Source organism: Nasonia vitripennis, chromosome 5 (assembly GCF_009193385.2).
Source record: "Nasonia vitripennis strain AsymCx chromosome 5, Nvit_psr_1.1, whole genome shotgun sequence".
NCBI lineage: Eukaryota > Metazoa > Arthropoda > Insecta > Hymenoptera > Pteromalidae > Nasonia > Nasonia vitripennis.
Window position 1 is genome coordinate 10,842,820 of NC_045761.1, and position 18,704 is coordinate 10,861,523.

At 40.4% G+C, this 18,704-nt stretch overlaps 5 protein-coding genes across 13 annotated transcripts in view; 3 read left to right on the plus strand and 2 right to left on the minus strand.

The window, feature by feature from the left end:
* Positions 1-108: 108 nt before the first annotated feature.
* LOC100115679 lies at positions 109-5,177 on the plus strand. Its single transcript, XM_008212496.4, has 15 exons — positions 109-486; positions 564-726; positions 791-845; positions 918-1,050; positions 1,132-1,279; positions 1,351-1,597; positions 1,686-2,678; positions 2,765-2,917; positions 2,991-3,215; positions 3,279-3,354; positions 3,441-3,878; positions 3,949-4,134; positions 4,200-4,346; positions 4,428-4,528; positions 4,601-5,177. The coding sequence occupies exons 8-15, from the start codon at positions 2,813-2,815 to the stop codon at positions 4,700-4,702; spliced, it is 1,380 nt and encodes a 459-aa protein (XP_008210718.1). The 5' UTR covers positions 109-486; positions 564-726; positions 791-845; positions 918-1,050; positions 1,132-1,279; positions 1,351-1,597; positions 1,686-2,678; positions 2,765-2,812; the 3' UTR covers positions 4,703-5,177.
* Positions 323-1,831, plus strand: LOC100115661 (putative nuclease HARBI1). Its single transcript, XM_032600212.1, has 7 exons — positions 323-486; positions 564-596; positions 672-845; positions 918-1,050; positions 1,132-1,279; positions 1,351-1,495; positions 1,717-1,831. Exons 1-7 carry the CDS (start codon positions 323-325, stop codon positions 1,829-1,831), a joined length of 912 nt encoding a protein of 303 aa, XP_032456103.1.
* LOC100115726 (twisted gastrulation protein homolog 1-A) lies at positions 5,092-7,594 on the minus strand. Of its 4 annotated transcripts, none has more exons than XM_032601055.1 (4): positions 7,392-7,594; positions 6,371-6,655; positions 6,081-6,284; positions 5,092-5,991 (listed from the first exon to the last, which is right to left on the minus strand). In XM_032601055.1, the coding sequence occupies exons 2-4, from the start codon at positions 6,597-6,599 to the stop codon at positions 5,678-5,680; spliced, it is 747 nt and encodes a 248-aa protein (XP_032456946.1). In that variant the 5' UTR covers positions 6,600-6,655; positions 7,392-7,594; the 3' UTR covers positions 5,092-5,677. The 4 variants fall into 4 exon arrangements, with proteins under 4 accessions (XP_032456946.1, XP_008210719.1, XP_001600362.1 ...); XM_008212497.4 differs by lacking the exon at positions 7,392-7,594 and adding an exon at positions 6,869-7,340; XM_001600312.4 differs by lacking the exon at positions 7,392-7,594 and adding an exon at positions 6,722-6,841.
* Positions 7,073-12,006, plus strand: LOC100115765 (nucleobindin-2). 5 transcript variants are annotated; one of them, XM_008212499.4, is made up of 12 exons: positions 7,073-7,360; positions 8,389-8,783; positions 9,182-9,302; positions 9,365-9,484; positions 9,552-9,773; positions 9,842-9,938; positions 10,011-10,087; positions 10,166-10,265; positions 10,340-10,520; positions 10,589-10,745; positions 10,951-10,998; positions 11,135-12,006. In XM_008212499.4, the coding sequence occupies exons 3-12, from the start codon at positions 9,186-9,188 to the stop codon at positions 11,744-11,746; spliced, it is 1,731 nt and encodes a 576-aa protein (XP_008210721.1). In that variant the 5' UTR covers positions 7,073-7,360; positions 8,389-8,783; positions 9,182-9,185; the 3' UTR covers positions 11,747-12,006. The 5 variants fall into 5 exon arrangements, with proteins under 5 accessions (XP_008210721.1, XP_016844100.1, XP_016844102.1 ...); XM_016988611.3 differs by having other exon boundaries at positions 7,252-7,360; positions 8,389-8,787; positions 11,135-12,003; XM_016988612.2 differs by lacking the exons at positions 7,073-7,360; positions 8,389-8,783 and adding an exon at positions 8,883-8,999 and having other exon boundaries at positions 11,135-12,003.
* A 107-nt stretch (positions 12,007-12,113) lies between these two features.
* LOC100124164 (protein bric-a-brac 1) overlaps positions 12,114-18,704 on the minus strand; it is a 103,746-nt gene continuing 97,155 nt past the window's right edge. Inside the window, exon 6 of one of the 2 annotated variants that reach the window (XM_031932087.2) lies at positions 12,114-18,661. In XM_031932087.2, the coding sequence (XP_031787947.1) occupies positions 17,940-18,661 (722 nt within the window). In that variant the 3' untranslated portion in view covers positions 12,114-17,939. The remainder of the gene's footprint in view (positions 18,662-18,704) is intronic. The other variant, XM_031932086.1, reaches the window with a different exon arrangement.

Sequence of the window (18,704 nt, forward strand, 5' to 3'; positions counted from 1 at the left end):
CTTCGTCACGAGCTATAGTAGGCTGCACACGCAGCACACAGCATATACGGGCAGAGCGTCCTCTACGAAAGGGAGCGCATGCGCGGTAGGGCTTGTTTACACATAGCTGGCGCAGCTGATCGAACAGTGCAACACGATAGATTTGATATAGCCTACCTACCTTTTCAAAATCTTCTTAACTTCTTTCATGTTCAGTTGCTTTGATTGTAAAATTTTGCACTTTAGAAACCCGAGTATTAATTAAAAAATTCAATTCAATAGGGAAAGACAAGTTAAAGTCTTTGTGTACAAATAGGTACTAACGTACCTTTCATATTTTTCAATGGCTGAAATAGATGCATTTCTTCTGGATATATTCAATGCAGAACAAGAAGAACGAGTTCAAAGGCTGAACAGATTTCATCAGCTTCGACTAGAAAGACAACAACTTCGAGATGTATCAAATCCTTTTACTTTACCTGCCGAATTCTTTAGAAGATATTACAGGTAAAATATGTTTCTATTTACTCATTAAAATACAAAGCTATTTTTTACATGAACTATATTAATTAAATATTTTTTAGAATGCCTCCACATGTAGTGATGCGACTGATTGGGTTGGTTGAGAACAGACTAATCAGAGAGAGGAGTACTGCAATCCCTACACATCTTTCAGTATTAATTACTTTAAGATTTTTGGCCGAAGGAGGTCTACAAAAAGGTTTCGCACAAGATTTTGTACATCCTGTAAGCCAGAGTACAGCTAGTCAATGCATTGCTCGAGTCATTGATACTATTAATCATTTAGCAGATGACTTTATACGCTTTCCTGGAACAGAAGGGCAAAGAGAACATAATTCAAACCGGTAACAGATCTCTCTTGCATTTCTGAAAAAATTAAATACATTTGAATATTTATTTTCAATATTTTTTTACAGCTTTCAAAGGACTACTAGGATTCCTGGTATTATTGGGGCTGTTGATGGTTTTATGGTGACGTTTTATAGGCCAACAATAAACGAAGAAGCATTTTTTAACTATCGTGTAGGAACTTCCATGAATGTACAAATAGTATGTATAACATATACTTTGTCATACATCTACAAAAATTATTAACATAATATCCTATTTTAATATAATATTCTATTTTAGATTGTAGACTCCGACTATAACATCCTCAATATTCGAGTATGTCCTGGAAGTAATAACGACCGGTTCGTCTGGCAATTTTCAGAAGCTAAAGAATACATGGAAGATCTACGGGCAGATGAAAATTTTCCTAATCGTTACTATATAATAGGTAATCCATTCTCATTTATATACTGTTGTCTGATTATTTTTAATTCGATTGTAAATTAAATTCTGTTCTAGGAGATAGTGGCTACACTCCTTCTCGGGTATTATTAACACCGGATCTCAATGCAGCAGAAGGATCTCCAGCTCATGTATATACATTAGAGCATGTAAGGACTCGATGCATTGTGGAGCGTACTATTGGAATACTTACCAATGTGTGGTTAGTTATTAATCGAAGTAGAAAATTGCATTATTCTCCAGAAGCAGTAGTAAATATTATTCATGCTTGTGCTGTTTTGCACAATTTTCGAAGAAGACAAGGGTATGTATAAATATCATTACAATATTTTTTTATAAAAAACAAATAAGCGATTGGCATGTTCAAATATTTATTCATTCATTTTTTTCAGCATTTTAGATGAAAATGATCATAATTTTCAGCCTGCAGAGCTTCGTGATGATGTTAATAGGAGAGGAAGAGGAGAAGCAGCAGAATATGCAGCAGGAATTGCAGAAAGAAACCATATTATTACACAGCATTTTATGTAGATTGTAACAATTTATTTTATTCTTTTTATAAATAAAACTTGTGTTCTGGCATCGTATATTGTGGAATGTAGTAGATTTTTTTTATCATAAAAAATTAGTTAAGCATTTCGATTAATATTAAATTAAATTAATTAAATAAATTAAATTGATTAATTCACATATGGGGAATAGCATGTCACCTTCGAATTTAAATTAAATGTATGAGTCGCCATTCATGTCACGAGATACGAGTGCGCTATAGTCATAGTCGTAGTGCGTGTGTCTACGAGCCAACACAAAATCTCTAATAAAAATTCTGTGAGATAGGGGATATGAGACGATTATTGTTTTCTCAATTGTCACATTTCCTTAAACTCGTCGAGGTTTATGTAAATCCGCCCAAAAACGTACTATCAATGCTAAAAACATCGCGTTGCGCATGCGCATTGGTATCTGTTTTATCATCATGTGTCGTGACAGGACGACACACTGGTCTGTGTCGCTGGTTTGACTGTCTCACACGACACGCTTAGACAATAAGGCCCCTGGGCTCATCAGTCGGAGTCGGTCCTCGCGCTTGTGTGCATACATCCTCTATACACGTACGTTGCATAGAGATAGCGGGAGTTGTGGCTGTTTCGCGGCGCGATGTTATTGTCGCGTCGATACTGGAACAGTAGTAGCCGCTATCGTCGCTCGACAAGCTCCTATGAGGGAGACGACTGCTGAGGGACTCGCGCAGACGATGCAGCTGTAGCTATACTGGCGGGATGCAGCAAGGAGCGAGACGACGACGCCGTCGCCGACGCCATCTCCTTGAGCCACCGCCGGCTCTGGGGCACGACGATGGCAGTGCATCGTCTTCCGATAGCCCGGTTAGTCCATTTCTTTTTTCTCTTTTTGCCTATAAGTATCGGATAAGACGAGAACTTGCTAAAATGTTTTGATACGCTTCTCGCAGCGTTGAACTGTAGAACCGCAACAAGTAGCCAAAAGCGAAGCGTTAGACATGGCTGAACCCGGGGGCAGTCAGAAATCTGCGGGTGACAATCAAATTTCTCACAGTCAGATGGACGTTAACGAATGCCTTGCTAGCTGGCTCACATATCTCCAGGTATGTATGATCACTGTATTATTTTATCGGAGATTGTTAGACAATTATAATAATTGTTCGTATAAAAAAAAAGATGCTGAACGGACTCTGCTCGGCTGGGACGAAACTGGCGCTCTCGCTGCAGGCACTCCTATCGGTTCACGAGAGCGTGGCCCAGTGCAAGCTGACCGGCCAATGTCTCGCCGGTTGGGAGGAGCTGACCCGAGCGACGAATGTGGCTAGCCACACGGTCAAGAAGCACGTCGTTGCAGCCATGAAGGACTACGAGGTCCTCGACAACAGCCGCGTTGAGAAGCACGTGAGTATAATCGACCCACTCGTCGCGCTAAAATCTCAAAGTCTAATCGCGACTGATTTACAGGACATCCTTCGTGACAATCTGTTGACCTTCATAAATCTCCAATACCAGTTTTGCGTCGCGTGTTGCAAATGTTTGGGTGAGTTATGTGCCATTGCATAGCTGCGCTGTCCTCTTATGCCAAGGTCGATCGACTTCTCTAATGTAAATATAAATAACTTGCAGGCAGCATGGCCGAGTGCTCCTGCTCGCAGGACGGCAGCGAGTGCGACATAGCCGCGCTGCAGCAGTGCTTCGAGCGACTCTACAGCTCGCCACCGCCGACGGGGGTCTCCTCCGCCTCCTCGACGCAACAGCCCTCACAGCACAGCAGCCACAGGTCCCCTCTGCCCTACTCCCTCTTTCCTCTGCAGGTCCAGAGAAGATGGTCGGAAACCGCGGCGGCCGACATGTCCAGCGAATCTGCCGAGCAGACGCTGCGCAGGTGGTCGATGCCCTGGGACTGCCGGCACGTGACGGAGTGGCCCAGGCAAGAGGTCAGACGACTGCGGGTGCCGGTTCAGGATCGCAGCCGATCCACCACCCCGGACTCGCTCTGGAAGTCGACCATGACCAGTCAAGACGGCCTGCGAGAGGCGATACAGCTGCTCTCCTGCAAACCAGGTTGGTGTGACGTTGATGCGCCTGAGAATCCGTTCGTTCCTAATAGCTGTTACTGTTTGCCATCGCGCAGGTGTTAAATTCTCGAGCCAACAGTCGTCCTACGGAGCTCATCACGTGCCTGGTCTAACGTTAACGACTTGCAGCTACGAGACCATTGGTTACGAGTCTTCTGCCATTTGGCCGGATTCCAGAAGTGTCCACTCCTCCAAGTGCTGGCCCCACGACTCGCACTCCAGCGATCACTCGGACCATTCTGGTACAAAAAAAGTTTAAATATTATGATGGTTTTACATTTTTATACGAATTCTTGTTAACGCACAGGGCATCGCGACAGTGACCACAGCGTTCACAGTGGAGAACACAGAGACTCGGAACATAGCGGGGGCAGCGGTAGCGCACACGGCGACAGCAAGGACAGCATTCACTCGCATCACAGCGATTACAGCTGCCACAGAGAATCTGATCCTGGTATGCAAGTACAATTATAATTTGAATAAAGATGCATTTGTTGCCTGCATAATATAAATGCGCTGATAAATATTCTTTCAGGTGTAGTGGATCTACTTTCGTCGCGCAAAAACAGCTCGTCCACAGACTCTTGTCTATCCGCGCACAGTCGATCGGGCTCTGAAAGCGCAGCCACCGCTGGGGTAAGCATGATATTCCGCTCTTTTCTCACGAAACGATTCGAAAACCCTGAACGTAAATTACGTTGCTTCCAGGAATCGGTTAGATCGAATTTATACTCCATGTGGAGCGGCAGCGATTTGTCTTTCATAAAATTGCCGGAGAGCAGCGAGATTCCGGATGACTCTACGATTTAATCGAACAAAGTCAAAAACCCGGCGATCCCATCTTCAAGACTATAAATAACACCAAAGCCGCTATTATAGTGTAGCCAAATGTTGGAAAGCTTTTTGTAAACAAAAAGTTCCTGACACTCGCGCGCGAAAGTATATGCTCAGCTGAGAAGGCACAATTTCGAAGAAATTCATTTGTTGATATATTGTATAACGATAGGACCTACGCCTAAGCTGTTTTCATTCTCATAAATATATAAAAGTATAGGATATCTATCTGTACCCCGCTATCGTTTGAAAAGCCCTTTTCGAATTAGTTGTTGAATTTCCTACAATTTAGATGTAAAATCTGCCCAACTGCCAAAACTTCTAATAGAGCAATCCGTATGAAAGACAGTGAATAGACATTACAATAATGGTGAATATACATGAGTATAGCGTTTAATGTACGTTTATGTTTTCATATACAAAAAATGTCTGAATAAAAAATTAAAAATTATTATCCTTGCGTCGTCTGTCTTGGTAGATAAAACGAAGAATTTGATGTCGCATGGCAATAAATTTCTATGTACAATTTGTTGATCCGTATGGCACAATACAGTGATGACAATCGTGTAAATTATATAATAAGTATTACAAAGTACTTTGATCTACTTGTAAAACAAACTTAAGAGTACTTCTTAAAGATAACAACTAAATTACGTCGAATTAACTTACTAAGACTATGACAGACATGCACAATCTCCTTGTTATAAATTAAAAAAGAAATACATCTTGGACAAATACAAATGTTTGAGGATAAAATCTAATGCACGTGCTGCATTATAAGGCGAAATCCAGCAGAGTTCGGGGTAAAAATTTGTGCTCCATCAGTGGTGACTAGAAAAAAAATCTTTGCCGGCGTCGGAAAAACAAGTGTCGGATTCACAGTGGAAATTGTACAATTAAGAATGCATGTAAAGAAGAGAGAAAAGTAGATCAGAACTGTGAGCACGTGGATCAATCGATTTGGTCCTCGATGAGCTCGTCGTCGTCTTGCCCGTAGTCGTCGTACTGGTCCTTAAGGTCGTCCTCCTTATCAAGCGGGCAGTGCAGACACCTGGACTCGTTGATGCCGTAGTTTATGCACGTGTCTCCAACGCACTCGCAGCAGCCGTCATGGAACCATCGGTAGCTAGAGGCGCCCATACTCTGGCACGATTGCTTGCACTTGTTCCAAGAGTTGCACTGCGCCATGTAGGCTACCGTACAGTTGACCGTCATGACGTTGGGCTTAAGCGGATGGTTCTTCTCGTCGTCCGGCCCCTCCGAAACTGCAAAAAGTTGCGAATCTTAGTATGCATAATACCGCACGATAATTATCAACTGCATTATTATTATATTTTTGCACTTATATACTTACTTCGATACTTTATCTCTTTTTCAGGTTTGGGAGAGAAGAAGGTGACGTTGAAGTCGACGGGATAGCTGAAGGTGAGCCATCGCTCGTGAGGGTCGGGCTCGGCCGTGAGGGCCTGGAAGAGGCCGGGCACAGGCTCGTTAAAGTCCTCGACGTGGGACTTTTTGCTCAGCGGGTTGTCCGTGACGTTGGGTTTCGGGCAGAGATCTACGAGATAAAGAGAGTGGCGATATTATAGCGATGTTGGAATGTGTAAACCTATATATGTATACACTGTAGCGAGAACAACTCACCAACGCAGGAGCAGCACTCGTCGTAGAGGTATGAGAGACAGGAGAAACATTCCTTGCAGCAGGTGCAGGTGACGAGGTCGCACTTGCAGCTCTGGGTTAGCATGCACTTGCTCACCACGCTCGCGCAGATGGCCTCATTGCAGCCGTAGCTCCAGCTCGCAGTCATGAGCAGCGAAAGCGCGGCGAGGCCCAGGCACTGGACGATACCGCTCGAGGCGAGCCTGGCCATCTTGCTCGTGGCCGGACTATCCACTTATATTATAAGATCGGCCTTCTCCAGTCGTCCTAAAACACAGTTAAACTTTGTTAATATTCGATTCGCGTGCGTTTCGAGGATCTCGAACGATTCACCTGAGACCTGCAGGAGACTACTCGGTATCGGCGCATATTATCGTCTAGCTCTGTTGCGAAACACGTGCAAAGACAAATAAACCGCGCGCGCGCGCGCGCGCGTGTGTGTGTGTGTGTGTGTGTGTGTGTGTGTGTGTTTGTACGCACCTGTCGACGATCGATTGCGAGGCGTAGTTGATGTCTCTTCTCTCCCTCTACCGATCGCCGATCTCCAGCGACACTCGGCGGCAGCAGCGGCACAGGATCACTCTATATCGTATACTGCTGTGTCTGAGAGCGAGATAAAGAGAGAGGGAATATATCACACAGCCGAGTAACAAGTTTATCCACGCTGTTGCTTAATAGAGGGACACTCCCGAGTAGAAAGATCGGTTGTGCGAACGCGAGGCGCCTGTGGCATGGCGAAGAGAGCTTTGGCGCTAGCGAGAGGAAGAGAGCGGCTCTCTCTGCTAGGACGGCGCTTGTTCGACTGAATTAAGGAAGAGGCGAGAGCAGCAGCAGCATCAGCAGGAAAAGCCAAGTCGAGAGGAGAAGAGAAGGAGGAGAAGGAAACAGCAGTGGCGGCAGCGGCGGCGGCTATGGCAGCGCTGGTGGTGGTCGCTACCTCGCTCGCTACCAGACAGGGACAGAGAGAGACTGGTTTTCGAATTTTTTTCTCTTTTTACCTTACCTATACCTTTTACCTCTTACTCTCGGCGGCTGCTGCTGCTGCTGTTGCGGCGGCGGTAGGCGCGCAACTCGCTCCTCTGCACTCCTACTACTGCTCGGCTGTATTTACCTCTCCTTTTGCTCATTTTCGCCAATTTTCCAACAATGACTCGTCGTTGCCACTCAAATTGGATGAAAAAACACACGCGCCGCTCTCCGCACAACCGGCCAACTACTAATTTACCTCCTACTGGCTGTAATCAACGCCGATTAAGCATTTAGACGTTTCCGCTCCTTATTCTTGAAAAAAGAAGAATAAGAAGGAGCTGAAATGCCGAAAAGCCTCCTTTCGTCCACGCGCGCGCTTGCTATTACCTTGCGATATTGTTCTCATTTCTCGGGGGAAAAAATTGTGATGGTAAATAAAGTGCAGCAGCGAAGCCCTCTGCGAGCCTGATGAGATGGGACGACGAGATAGCGAGGGCATACACTTGTCGACGCGGAGAGGGGCCGGGACCTCCCGAAAGGAACAGCTCAATATAGGTATCCAGAGCTGATGCGGCACAGGTAGCTGCCGGACGAGCGGCTAATGACTCATCTCGGCCGAATGCGGCCCTTCGCAGGATTCGAACGTCATTACTGCAGAGTGACTCTCGAGTCTGCACGGCCATCATTGACGTTCCTTCCTCGGACAATTATAGAAAACCAATTTCGATGGATTTCTTAAAATCGTCGAGTTATATGCGAGTTTTGTTGACATTATGCGAGCTCCGAGAAAACTCCCATACGCGTGGGCATTGTAAATTTAGATTACTACGCGGCATTTCGAAATCGCGCACCAAGTCACGTTTCCTATTCGCGCGTACACGATTCGGCTGTTGCGACGGAATTAATTTAAACAGATCTTTGTCAAAATAGCGGTGACATTAAATAAAATCTAAAAATAGAATCACCTTTTCCGTATATACGTATATTTTATAGCAAACAAATGCGCTTGGCGCGCACTATTCGAATTCCAGACACCGAGGCGCCACCTGCAGGCCTCGCGGCAAAGGAGAGACGGGGAGATTTATTATCGCATGGTAAAAGAAGAACGATAACCGCTTGAAATCGCTGGAAGTTTCCATTCTCGAAAAGTAGACAATTCCAGGGTCGTTCGCGGGAGAGATTGACACCGACGGAACTGCGCGAACGAGTGACGTACGAAGTGTACACAAGAATACTCTCTCACACACCTCAGAAATACACGGAATTAGTACTGTTCTTTCCTCATGTAGAGTGATTGCGATATACGTATGGGACAGACAATATACCTCGTGGCTACTCATTCACAGTCCGAGCGCAGGACTCCGGCAACGAACACCAACGAGGGGATACGTATTCTTTGAAGCAGACTCTGTAACGTTTCTACAGTGTAAGTATGTACCTGCTATTATTGCAGTTGCTCTACAAATATAACTCATCCGACACTTTTTCCTGGTAACGTGGCTTTTCTCAATACGCTCTCGTGTATTTGCATTACTCACTGATAAACAGCATACTTATAACAAACTTTCAAACAGATTGTCGAACTAACTTCTTTCACACCTTCGCTACATTGATTTTCCAATAGTAACGAGCATCGTAAACGGTGCGCAATTTTTTAATTTTAAACGCGATATCGCTCGTACCTGTTTGTTTATCGTGATTCGTTTGCATACGTTGTTCATTCTCGTGCGCTTTATTTATCTAATCGTTACCTTTCAATACGTTTGATTTGACTGTGTTATATACTTGAACGATTCTTATTAACGCGAACATTTACTTTTGCAGAAAAATGAAGTACCTTTTTATACTGCTAGTCTCAATTCTTGTAATACAAAATTCTGTTGCTCCACCTGTTACTAAGGACAAAAAGGATGAAGAAAATGAAGTTGAAGATAAGGAAGAACTGGTACGTATTTCATATAAATTCTCTACTAATAAGGATTTTAATGAAATAACCTCATTCTCCAGGCTAATGATCCTATGAGGGTCATGGAATATCACAGATATTTGAAAGAAGTAGTTCAAGCCCTGGAAAGCGATCCAGATTTTCGTGCAAAGCTAGAAAAAGCTGAGGAAAATGATATTCTGGTATGTCATTTGCTTAAATTTTATGAAATCCTCTTAGAAATATCTTAGTAAAGAATAATCTTTCTAGAGCGGAAAGATTGCTGATGAGTTAGAACACGTGAATCATAATGTTAGAACAAAATTAGATGAGTTGAAAAGGACCGAACTTGAAAGACTGAGACACTTAGCCATAAATCAATATGAACTAGAGCATGGTATTGATAGACACCATCTGAAAATTCCTGAGCATGTGGACCACAACAACCCTCATACCTTTGAGATAGATGACTTAAAAAAACTCATTGCTAAGGTAACTACTAAAACTTTATTTCAATTTGCTTTTCTTTACCGATTTACTGTACTATTGTAATTCAACAGACGACAAAAGACTTAGATGAAGCTGACAAAAAACGACGAGAGGAGTTCAAAGAGTATGAAATGCACAAAAAGTTTGAGCAAGAGGAAAAACTGAAAAGTATGAAAGAATTTTATAACAAAGAAAATTTAAGCACTTGGTGGAACTTTAAATTTTATACTCTTTTTTCAGCTCTGAGTGAAGAAGAAGCAAAGAAGTTTGAAAATGAAATTCATGATTTGGAGAAAAAACACAAAGAACACGAACCAGTAAATATTATTAAAATAAATTCAATCACACCTATGATTACAACAGCATATTCTATAATGACATTTGTTAATTTGCAGTTGCATCATCCTGGCAGTAAAAAACAGTTAGAAGAAGTCTGGGAAAAACAAGACCATATGGAACAACAATTCGATCCTAGGACCTTCTTCTTTTTACATGGTAAATAATTTGATCGATTTGGTTTACATTTTTAAAAATATTTTTTATTTTACATTGTACTTTTTGTTTACAAGATTTGGATGGAAATGGTGTTTGGGATCAGAATGAGTTAAAAGCTCTTTTTATTAAAGAGCTTGATAAACTCTATGCTGAAGGACATCCAGAAGATGATCTTGTTGAAAGAGCAGAAGAAATGGAAAGAATGCGAGAGCATGTCATTAAAGAAGCTGATTTAAATAAAGATGGACTCATAAGGTATAGATTTTTACATTATTTAATTAAGTTCTCAAATCTAGAAAAATAGCTGACGATATTTTTTTTAGTTATGAAGAATTCTTAAATGAATCCAAAAAAGCTGAATTTGAACAAGACCCAGGGTGGAAACCAATTGATGAGCAGCAAATTTATTCCGAACAAGAATATGAGGAATACAAAAGGCAAAAGGCTCGTGAAATTGAACAAGCTATAGCCAGAGGAATGGTAAGTTGATGGGTTATAAAATATATCATTTGTTCTTGCCACTAAGCATGGTATAAATACTAATATTTGAGTGACGTTTTATTCTAAATTAGTGTTCTGTGTAAAGTCTGCATGTTTGAAAATTATTGCTTGCTGTACAAGCAAAGCATTGTGTTTTTAGTAATTAGAGTAATTAACGAGTCGCTTGTAAATTATTTTTTGCCAGTCACAAGAACATTATCCTGCCGGACACCCCCAGGCTGGTCATCAGCAGGTAAGATTTATTTGATAAGTAGTGCATTTGTGATTTGTAAGAATTTTGTATGAAGCTTTTAAAAGTGTTTTAGAAGTTTGAGATAAAAATGAATAAGAATAGACAACAAAAATTACCACTTCTCTATGAATTACAGTTCCCGCCACATCCGAACCAAGTACCGCATCAAGAGCAGGCTCAATATAATCAAATTCCTCAAAATCAGCAGCAACAGCATCCCCAACAAGGTCAATACATAAATCAGCAGCCGCAACAAGGCCACTTTAATCAGATGCCTCCTCAACAAGGTCAATATCAACAACAAGTGCCTCATCAGCAAGCTCAATTTGCCAATCAGATACCCCAGCAGCAGCAACAATTCCATCCGAATCAGCAAATACCACAACAACAAAACCATCCACCACAAAATCAACAAATACCAGTCGGACAAAATCAATTCCAAGCTCAACAACAATTTCAACAGGTTCCGGTAGCACAAAATACTAATCAGGTTCCTCAGCAGCAGTTCCAACAACAGAATCAGCAACCTCCTGCAGGAAACAATATAAATCAAGTTCCTCAACAAGTTCAACAAAATCAACCATCAGCTAATGCTGCACACTTGTCCAACCAACAAATTCCAGTAGCAACTGGTCAAAATCAGCAAAATACTCAGAATCAAGTTCCTCAACAACAAACGCATGAACAAATAGCTTCTATGAATAATGCTCAGATACATCAGAACTCACCGAATACTGCCAAAGTTTAAATAGAAACAAGACTCATAACATAAAAACTCTTGGACTTCCAATAAATTTTATTTTAAATCTTACAATATATAAAACAAAACTGAACTAGTTTGACTTTGAAAAACAAAAAATAATCTGGTACTAACTTTCTCTACAGAATGAACTTTTAATTGACAAGGAAACTTCTTTTTAAATATTACGAATTTTCAAAAGCATATCATGATAATTGACTTGTGTGCGATAAATGAATAAATCCATAAACTTTCGCTCAAAATTATATTATGCCATGTTTGCCCTCTATCTTTATCCGTTGCCTCCTTTCAACCACAAACTGCATTTCAAGGACAGGACAGGATAAGTTATGATCATGAGAAATGAACATCAGAATTATATATTTTTTTTATATTTATTATTGCATATTGTTTACGTTAGTATATTACTTAGGTATACGTGCCAAGTAGCAACTTAAATGTATGATTGCGTGATTCTGTTTGTTCCTCGGTAGGTAGGGTAATGTACGCTTACTCCGTATTATATATAATATGGGTGTATTTATAGGTATAGTATAGTTTTTTTTCAGTAAAACGTCACCTTAAGAGCTATTCGATAGAATAAATAAAAAGAATCAACGGATGGCGACTTTGCTATAAAATATCCAACTTTTGCTTGATTTCACTTTTAAGTCTTTCTTCTTTTCGATCTCAATTTCGCTTTGAATTATACCCTCCTTATATTGTTCTATACGACAGAACCAAGTACGTTTTAATTTTGTATTTACTACTAAACCATAATGACGCTTAAAGAGCGTTCGAATATTAAATAACAAATTGATCTAGCTAAACAAAGAGGATTTGTATTCTCTTGCCGGTCTGTGAAAATTACTATATATATATTTATATAAAATAAAACGAGAATGAATCATGTACAGTAACGGAAAACAGGAATAAATGAAAGAAAAACCATATGGGTCTCTGGACTGACATTGTTTATAATTGACAATTTTACACTATTGTTTGTATTACAAGAGAATAAACAACGCTTATTTTCATCGCTCGATACAAGGTCTCAAAGAAATAAAAAATCGGCAAAACCCATATGTTTACAATTACGCCTGTTTGTCTAGTAATGATTGATGTATTTTCATGTACAGGAAAAAAATTATTTGGCTTAAAAAATACTTGAAAAAACTGTTCACAACTATTGCAGATTTCTTATCTTTAAAACAGTCTTAAGTAGTGCCGAATAACTTTTTTCGTGATCGCCGGAAGGAACAGCAACTGCAGCTGACTTCCTGCATTTTGCGGAACGCAAAAAATAAATAATTGTACAATTAATTCTTTAACTAATAGTTTAATTACATTGGAGTAATAAAGCTTAAAGAAGAGAAGAGGTCGCATTTTGCCCTTCTCGTTGCCGTGATAATAAAATAATAAATATGTTCCGCTAACGAATTATAACACAATGATTAACGCGCTATTTACATTACATAATGTATATTTTATAGTATACAATGTAGTCGAACGCAATCGTGCGAATGTGCGATTATGAACGTTCAAGGAAGTAACGCGACTTTACCTACGTCACAATAGACTTTGATAACGTACTGCAAAAAAATAAAGATATTCTTAAAATCTGTATAAAAAGTAAAGAAAGGGACACTGAAGAAAATTGCGTAATGTTAATTATCAGATCGTAACGATTTACATTGCATTCTTACATTTCAAATGTCGAAATTGTTACAAATCACACACAAAAGATCCTGCTATTTTTCTCCAAGCACACGCACGCATCAGTACTTTTACTAGCAGTTTTTCGTTTTCTCGCTCGATAAGTATACCTCATTCTCTCTCACACACGCTCTCCCTTACATAGATTCTTTGCATTTACTCACATTAAACACTCAACGTTTATTCGAAAGTCTTTCATTGCAACGTTTTTGTTGTTCTCAACTAAAATACGAAAATAATTCATTCTCTGAACGTAAAATTTCATTAAATACAATTTACTTAATAGTCTCTTTATAACTTTATGAACTATCGTATGAGTAAAAAACTTTGATCTAAAAAAAATATAAGTAATGTGAGCAGTTTCGTTCTATACATTCAATTTCTTCAGATCAGATCTGTGTGTCTATTTGCGACGTGAAGATAAAACGGAAATACTATAAAGTCGCCTAGATTTCAATATCAAATTGTATTTATCGCATTGTCCAAAAGAATGAACTACGTAAACATTATTGAGCGTTGGGCATGATTATTTCTTTTCTTTACACACTGCTGGTGTCCCATACCACGAAAAATAGCGATCTTAAGTCCAAATCAGTTCTTTTTTGTACGTAAGCTCCTAAGACGAAAGAAAATCAATTTTCTAACATTTTTTAGTACATGTACCCAGCAGTATCCCTCTTTTCATAATATACCTATTATATATCAATTTATATAATATATATAGCTTCTATATATATTTATATATATATATATATATATATATATAATTCTTGTATTCTCTATCAATATAGTAGCGTATTAGATACTTTTCACTTACATTTATGTATGTAATATATAGGTGTTTATTTTTTATCATCATCTGTTCGCAGATATCATCATATAAAAAAACGTGAAAACGAAACTGTTTCTCTTCAAAAGCGTCCATTTTCTCTTTCTCTCCCACTCTTGCGTTCGTTTCTTTTTACTTTCTGACTTTGTTTCCCTTTCATCCTCTTGCTCACTCTTTGTTTTTTTCTTTTTAAATTTATCACTCAAAGAAATAAAATAACCTGCTTTATTTTAAAGACATGCCATTCAGGGTATTACCGGTGTGTTTTTATCCGAAACTGAAATTTTGTCGGTCATTCAAGTTCCGTATAAATACGTTACGAAACTACTCATTTCGTATTTATAACGTACGAGACATTTTGCTGACATTCACTCACTCGATTCATTCGTTATTTTACGATTACGTTAAACGTGTAGATTTTGATATTCAAAACAACTTGGCTATAACTTGTTTATGCCGAAACTCTAGACTTTTTAAAAATATTACTCCTGCAATATTTTTGACTTTACATGAAAACTATTTTCTGTTTAACGTAATTGCAAAATATCATCCTACTATCTCATTGCATTCACATTAATGCGAAAATTTCGACTGATTTTTATCATTTACAAGTGGTCACGATCTACGAGACTCTTTTCTTAATTTTTTTTAGATAGGAAGGCACTTTCTACTTTTTTTCTCATCGTCTTTTTATACAATACATCGTTAAACATTCTTTATCGCTTTCTTTCTTTCAGTAGTGCATGTTGATTCGTTTTCACCTCTAATTTGCACACTCATGGAATCCTTTTTTGTTTTCTTAAAAACGAATTTCTCGCTAGATTTTGTTTCATGTAACATTTTGTTTTTGAACACATTTAATGCCTAAACTTTACATCGTATAATTTCGAGAGACAGGTATTCTCGTGAATTTAATTTTCCAAAGTAAAAAATAGTTAGTAAATATACAGTAAGTATACGGCTAAATACGTTTTAAAGAGCTCAAAAGACAGTCCCAGAATCTCACTTTGTTATACTTTTAGCATTTTTTTCTCAAGTCTAACTTTTTGCGATTTTCATCATTTTTTCTAGGGGAAAATATAAGCAACATTATAAAAACGAAAAAGATTCGAAAAAGAATCCCCAAAGGTACTTTTTGTTTTTTAAAGTGATTAACTTTGATCATCCAATGAAATACTTAAATTCACCGCCAAAATCTTCTCTGTTGCTTGAAATTTTGTCGCGCAAAATTTTTTTTATCAAGAATATCATTTGTCTACCAAAGAGAGGTTTTTTTTTGTCGTGATTTCGATATTTATATTGGCGTCATCGCACAATTCATTATATGCCGAGCCGCGTATTCTTTGTTGATTATCACTCTTTTCGCTATGCGTGATCGAAGAAAGATGTTTGAATTCACAAAAACAAGCAGTTATAAAAAAATCTCGTAAAGCGCGACAACCAGGGTTTTTTTCGCTTCAGCGACAGTCACGAAGGCCACTTTGAATGTTTTTTTTATTTTCCCCTTACACAAATACAAAGCTTGATAATGACCTAAACTCGTAAATGTAATTACTCTCATTTTCCAGTGAAATATCTTCATTTACTGAATATATCGGGCAAAGGCCTCGTGTGTTTTGTGTACGTTTTTTTTAATCTGAAGATTTCTAAAAAATAAAAAAATTAATTTTTTATCACCCTTCTTTTTAGCAAAGTCACGCGCAATTTTCTTTACAAAATTTTGAAAAATAGTTCGCTTTTCCGAAAAGAAGCACCCATACGCCTTCTAGTATTGATCGCACATTATGTCTGTCTTTTTTGTGTTTTTCACTTTCATCTTCTTCAATTATCCCACCATGAACTCTGCCCATCCACTCGGTCCATTCATGATTTCGTTCATTCGGACTCTTGCACACCACAAGCACGCTTACTCAATCTTTAATTTGTCATTTGTAAGCCCTAAACCTTAAAATTTTTATACTTGGCATACCCCAAATATGGCAGGAAGGCAATACTTAATAACGCGTACTTTAATCTTTCTTCATTTCTTCCACAGAAATATTGTTTGTCTCATCTGTTATTTAATATTTATTTATTTATTTATTTTTTCGATTAATATAATATGAAATTTTGTACATTTAGTAGCACGCCGATGTAAATCGTATCGTTCATCCGTGCTACCGTGCCTTTAACCGTCTTCAGCAGTGGGACGCTCCTTTCGCATTTCATTTCTACAAAATCACAAAAATAAGCTTCCACGGAGCATCGAGTCACCGTTCTTTTTTGTTCCTGGTATACTTGGCAAGAAAGGAAGTGAACGCGTCATTACGAGGCGTTCGGAATCGAGTAGGGAATTGACGATGATAACGATAAAAAGAAAAAATAATAATAGCAAGAATTGAAAGAAAGAATAAGAGGTGCGTGGGTAATATAAAAGTATAGAGAAGATTGTGGGTTGAGAGAGATAAGGAGAGAAAAGCAGGACAGCGACTCGACGCGGCATTACTAGACTCGTAAGTGAAAAAGCTGTTGCTCGATCTGGCTTTGGATTTTCGGTCCGTGTGTTTCGCTCTCACGCCACCACGCTTTTCACGGCTTGCAGCGCTGTGTGTGTGTGTGTAAAGTCCTGTCTGAAGCAGGCCTCTATAACGGAGTCGCGTAGTATTTTTTTTACTTATTTCTTTTTTGTCTTACTAACTATTATACATTTGGCGTTATAACGTATGGTACTGTCTATGCATTTAGGTATAAATTATGTAGTACTTGCACTTGCTTTTCACGCCCTGCTGGTTAGAAAAAAGCCAGCAAAGACGAATTCTACATACATATGCGACATCTACTCGTACATTGTCCAAACGAAAGGACTGTGACTACCTAAAATTGGAAATATATCTCGCGCAACGGCGGCGAATCGCGACCGGATCAGCTGCAGCACTTGCGTCTTGTTCGATTTGTTTAAATGCTCTGCGCGCCTCTTTTTGGCCCGTTACACGCGTATCTCGAGTCGAGGCTAAGTAGAGGCTCGTCGTTGTCGTGGTCGTGTCGTCGTTGTTGCAGTCGTCGTCATCGTCGTGCGATCGCGATCTTACCGTATCTCGACAGAAAAAAAAGGAAGTAGCGCATAATTATATTCTAAGCGCCTGTAGTTATATTTATTTTCTTTTTGATTGTAAGCCTCCATCTTTCAACTTGTCGAACGCTCCTCTGCGGCTGCATCCGCTTTTAATGAATCTGCGTACGACAATCAGAGTACGGCAACGGTACCATATTTTCGCATATATATATATATATATATATATATATATATATATATATATATATATATATATATATAAAACAGCTATATATACATATATATGCTATACATGCATATCATAGTGTGCGTGTGTCTGTGTGCACTCAACGACACTTTGCCTGAGCGTACGTCACCGTATGACTGGATGTGTGCGTGTATGTGTGTGTCTGTGCGCGCGTGTCGCTGTACGATGTTCTGTGTTGTATTTATAGTATGCATCTTTAAATGTTGAATAGGCGCTCAGGCATCGTTTGGCTTAATTTCCTATAGTCGAGTCCGTCGGGGGGAAGCATGAGCGCGGAGGTTGCGGCGGCGTCGGCGGCGGCGGCTGCGGCCGGTCCTGGAAGATGCTCCGGCGCGAGCTGTCCCCCGTACCGGCTCTACTATTCACAGCGCGAGTCGGACAGCGGCTCGAGTTTGACGGCGATCTTGTCCTTCTCTTTGAGGGCGGCATGCGAACTCTTGACCAGGTCGGAGATGTCCTCCTGGAAGAGGTTCTCGGGCCTGGGGCTGACGAAGCTGCGCGCGGGCTTGTAGGTCATGCCGCTGACGCCGATGCCGACCTCGACGCTTGGCGGCAGGTGCGACGGGTCCATGAGAGAGCCCAGTGGACTGGCCAACGGCGATTCCATCGGGCTCTCGGGCGGTCCAGCCGAGCCGGGACTCGCCAGGCCCAGATTGAGCGGAGAGTTGCCGTTGTTACTGTTGCCGGGCGTGCCGGAGCCCGGTATCAGACTCGCGGCCGCGCTGCCGCTACCACCGCTGTTGTTGCTGTGCGGGTGGTGGTGATGGTGCTGTTGGTGCTGCTGCTGCTGCTGATGGTGATGGTGGTGTTGCTGCTGCTGCTGTTGGTGGTGGTGATGATGATGCGACTGCTGCTGCTGTTGGTGGTGGTGATGGTGCTGCTGCTGTTGCTGCTGCTGTTGTTGCTGCTGTTGTTGTTGTTGTTGCTGCTGCTGCTGCTGTTGCTGACTGGCTTGTTGCATGGCCGCCTGGAGATTGGAGGAGAGACTGGAGGAGAGGTTGGTGGAGAGATTGGTGGCGAGCATGTCGTGCTGCTGCGAGTGCGCGGCTGCCACCATACTGCACATCTGGTGTCTGAGACCTGCAACACCGCAGGGAGAAGAAAAATACGCGGGGCATTAGTG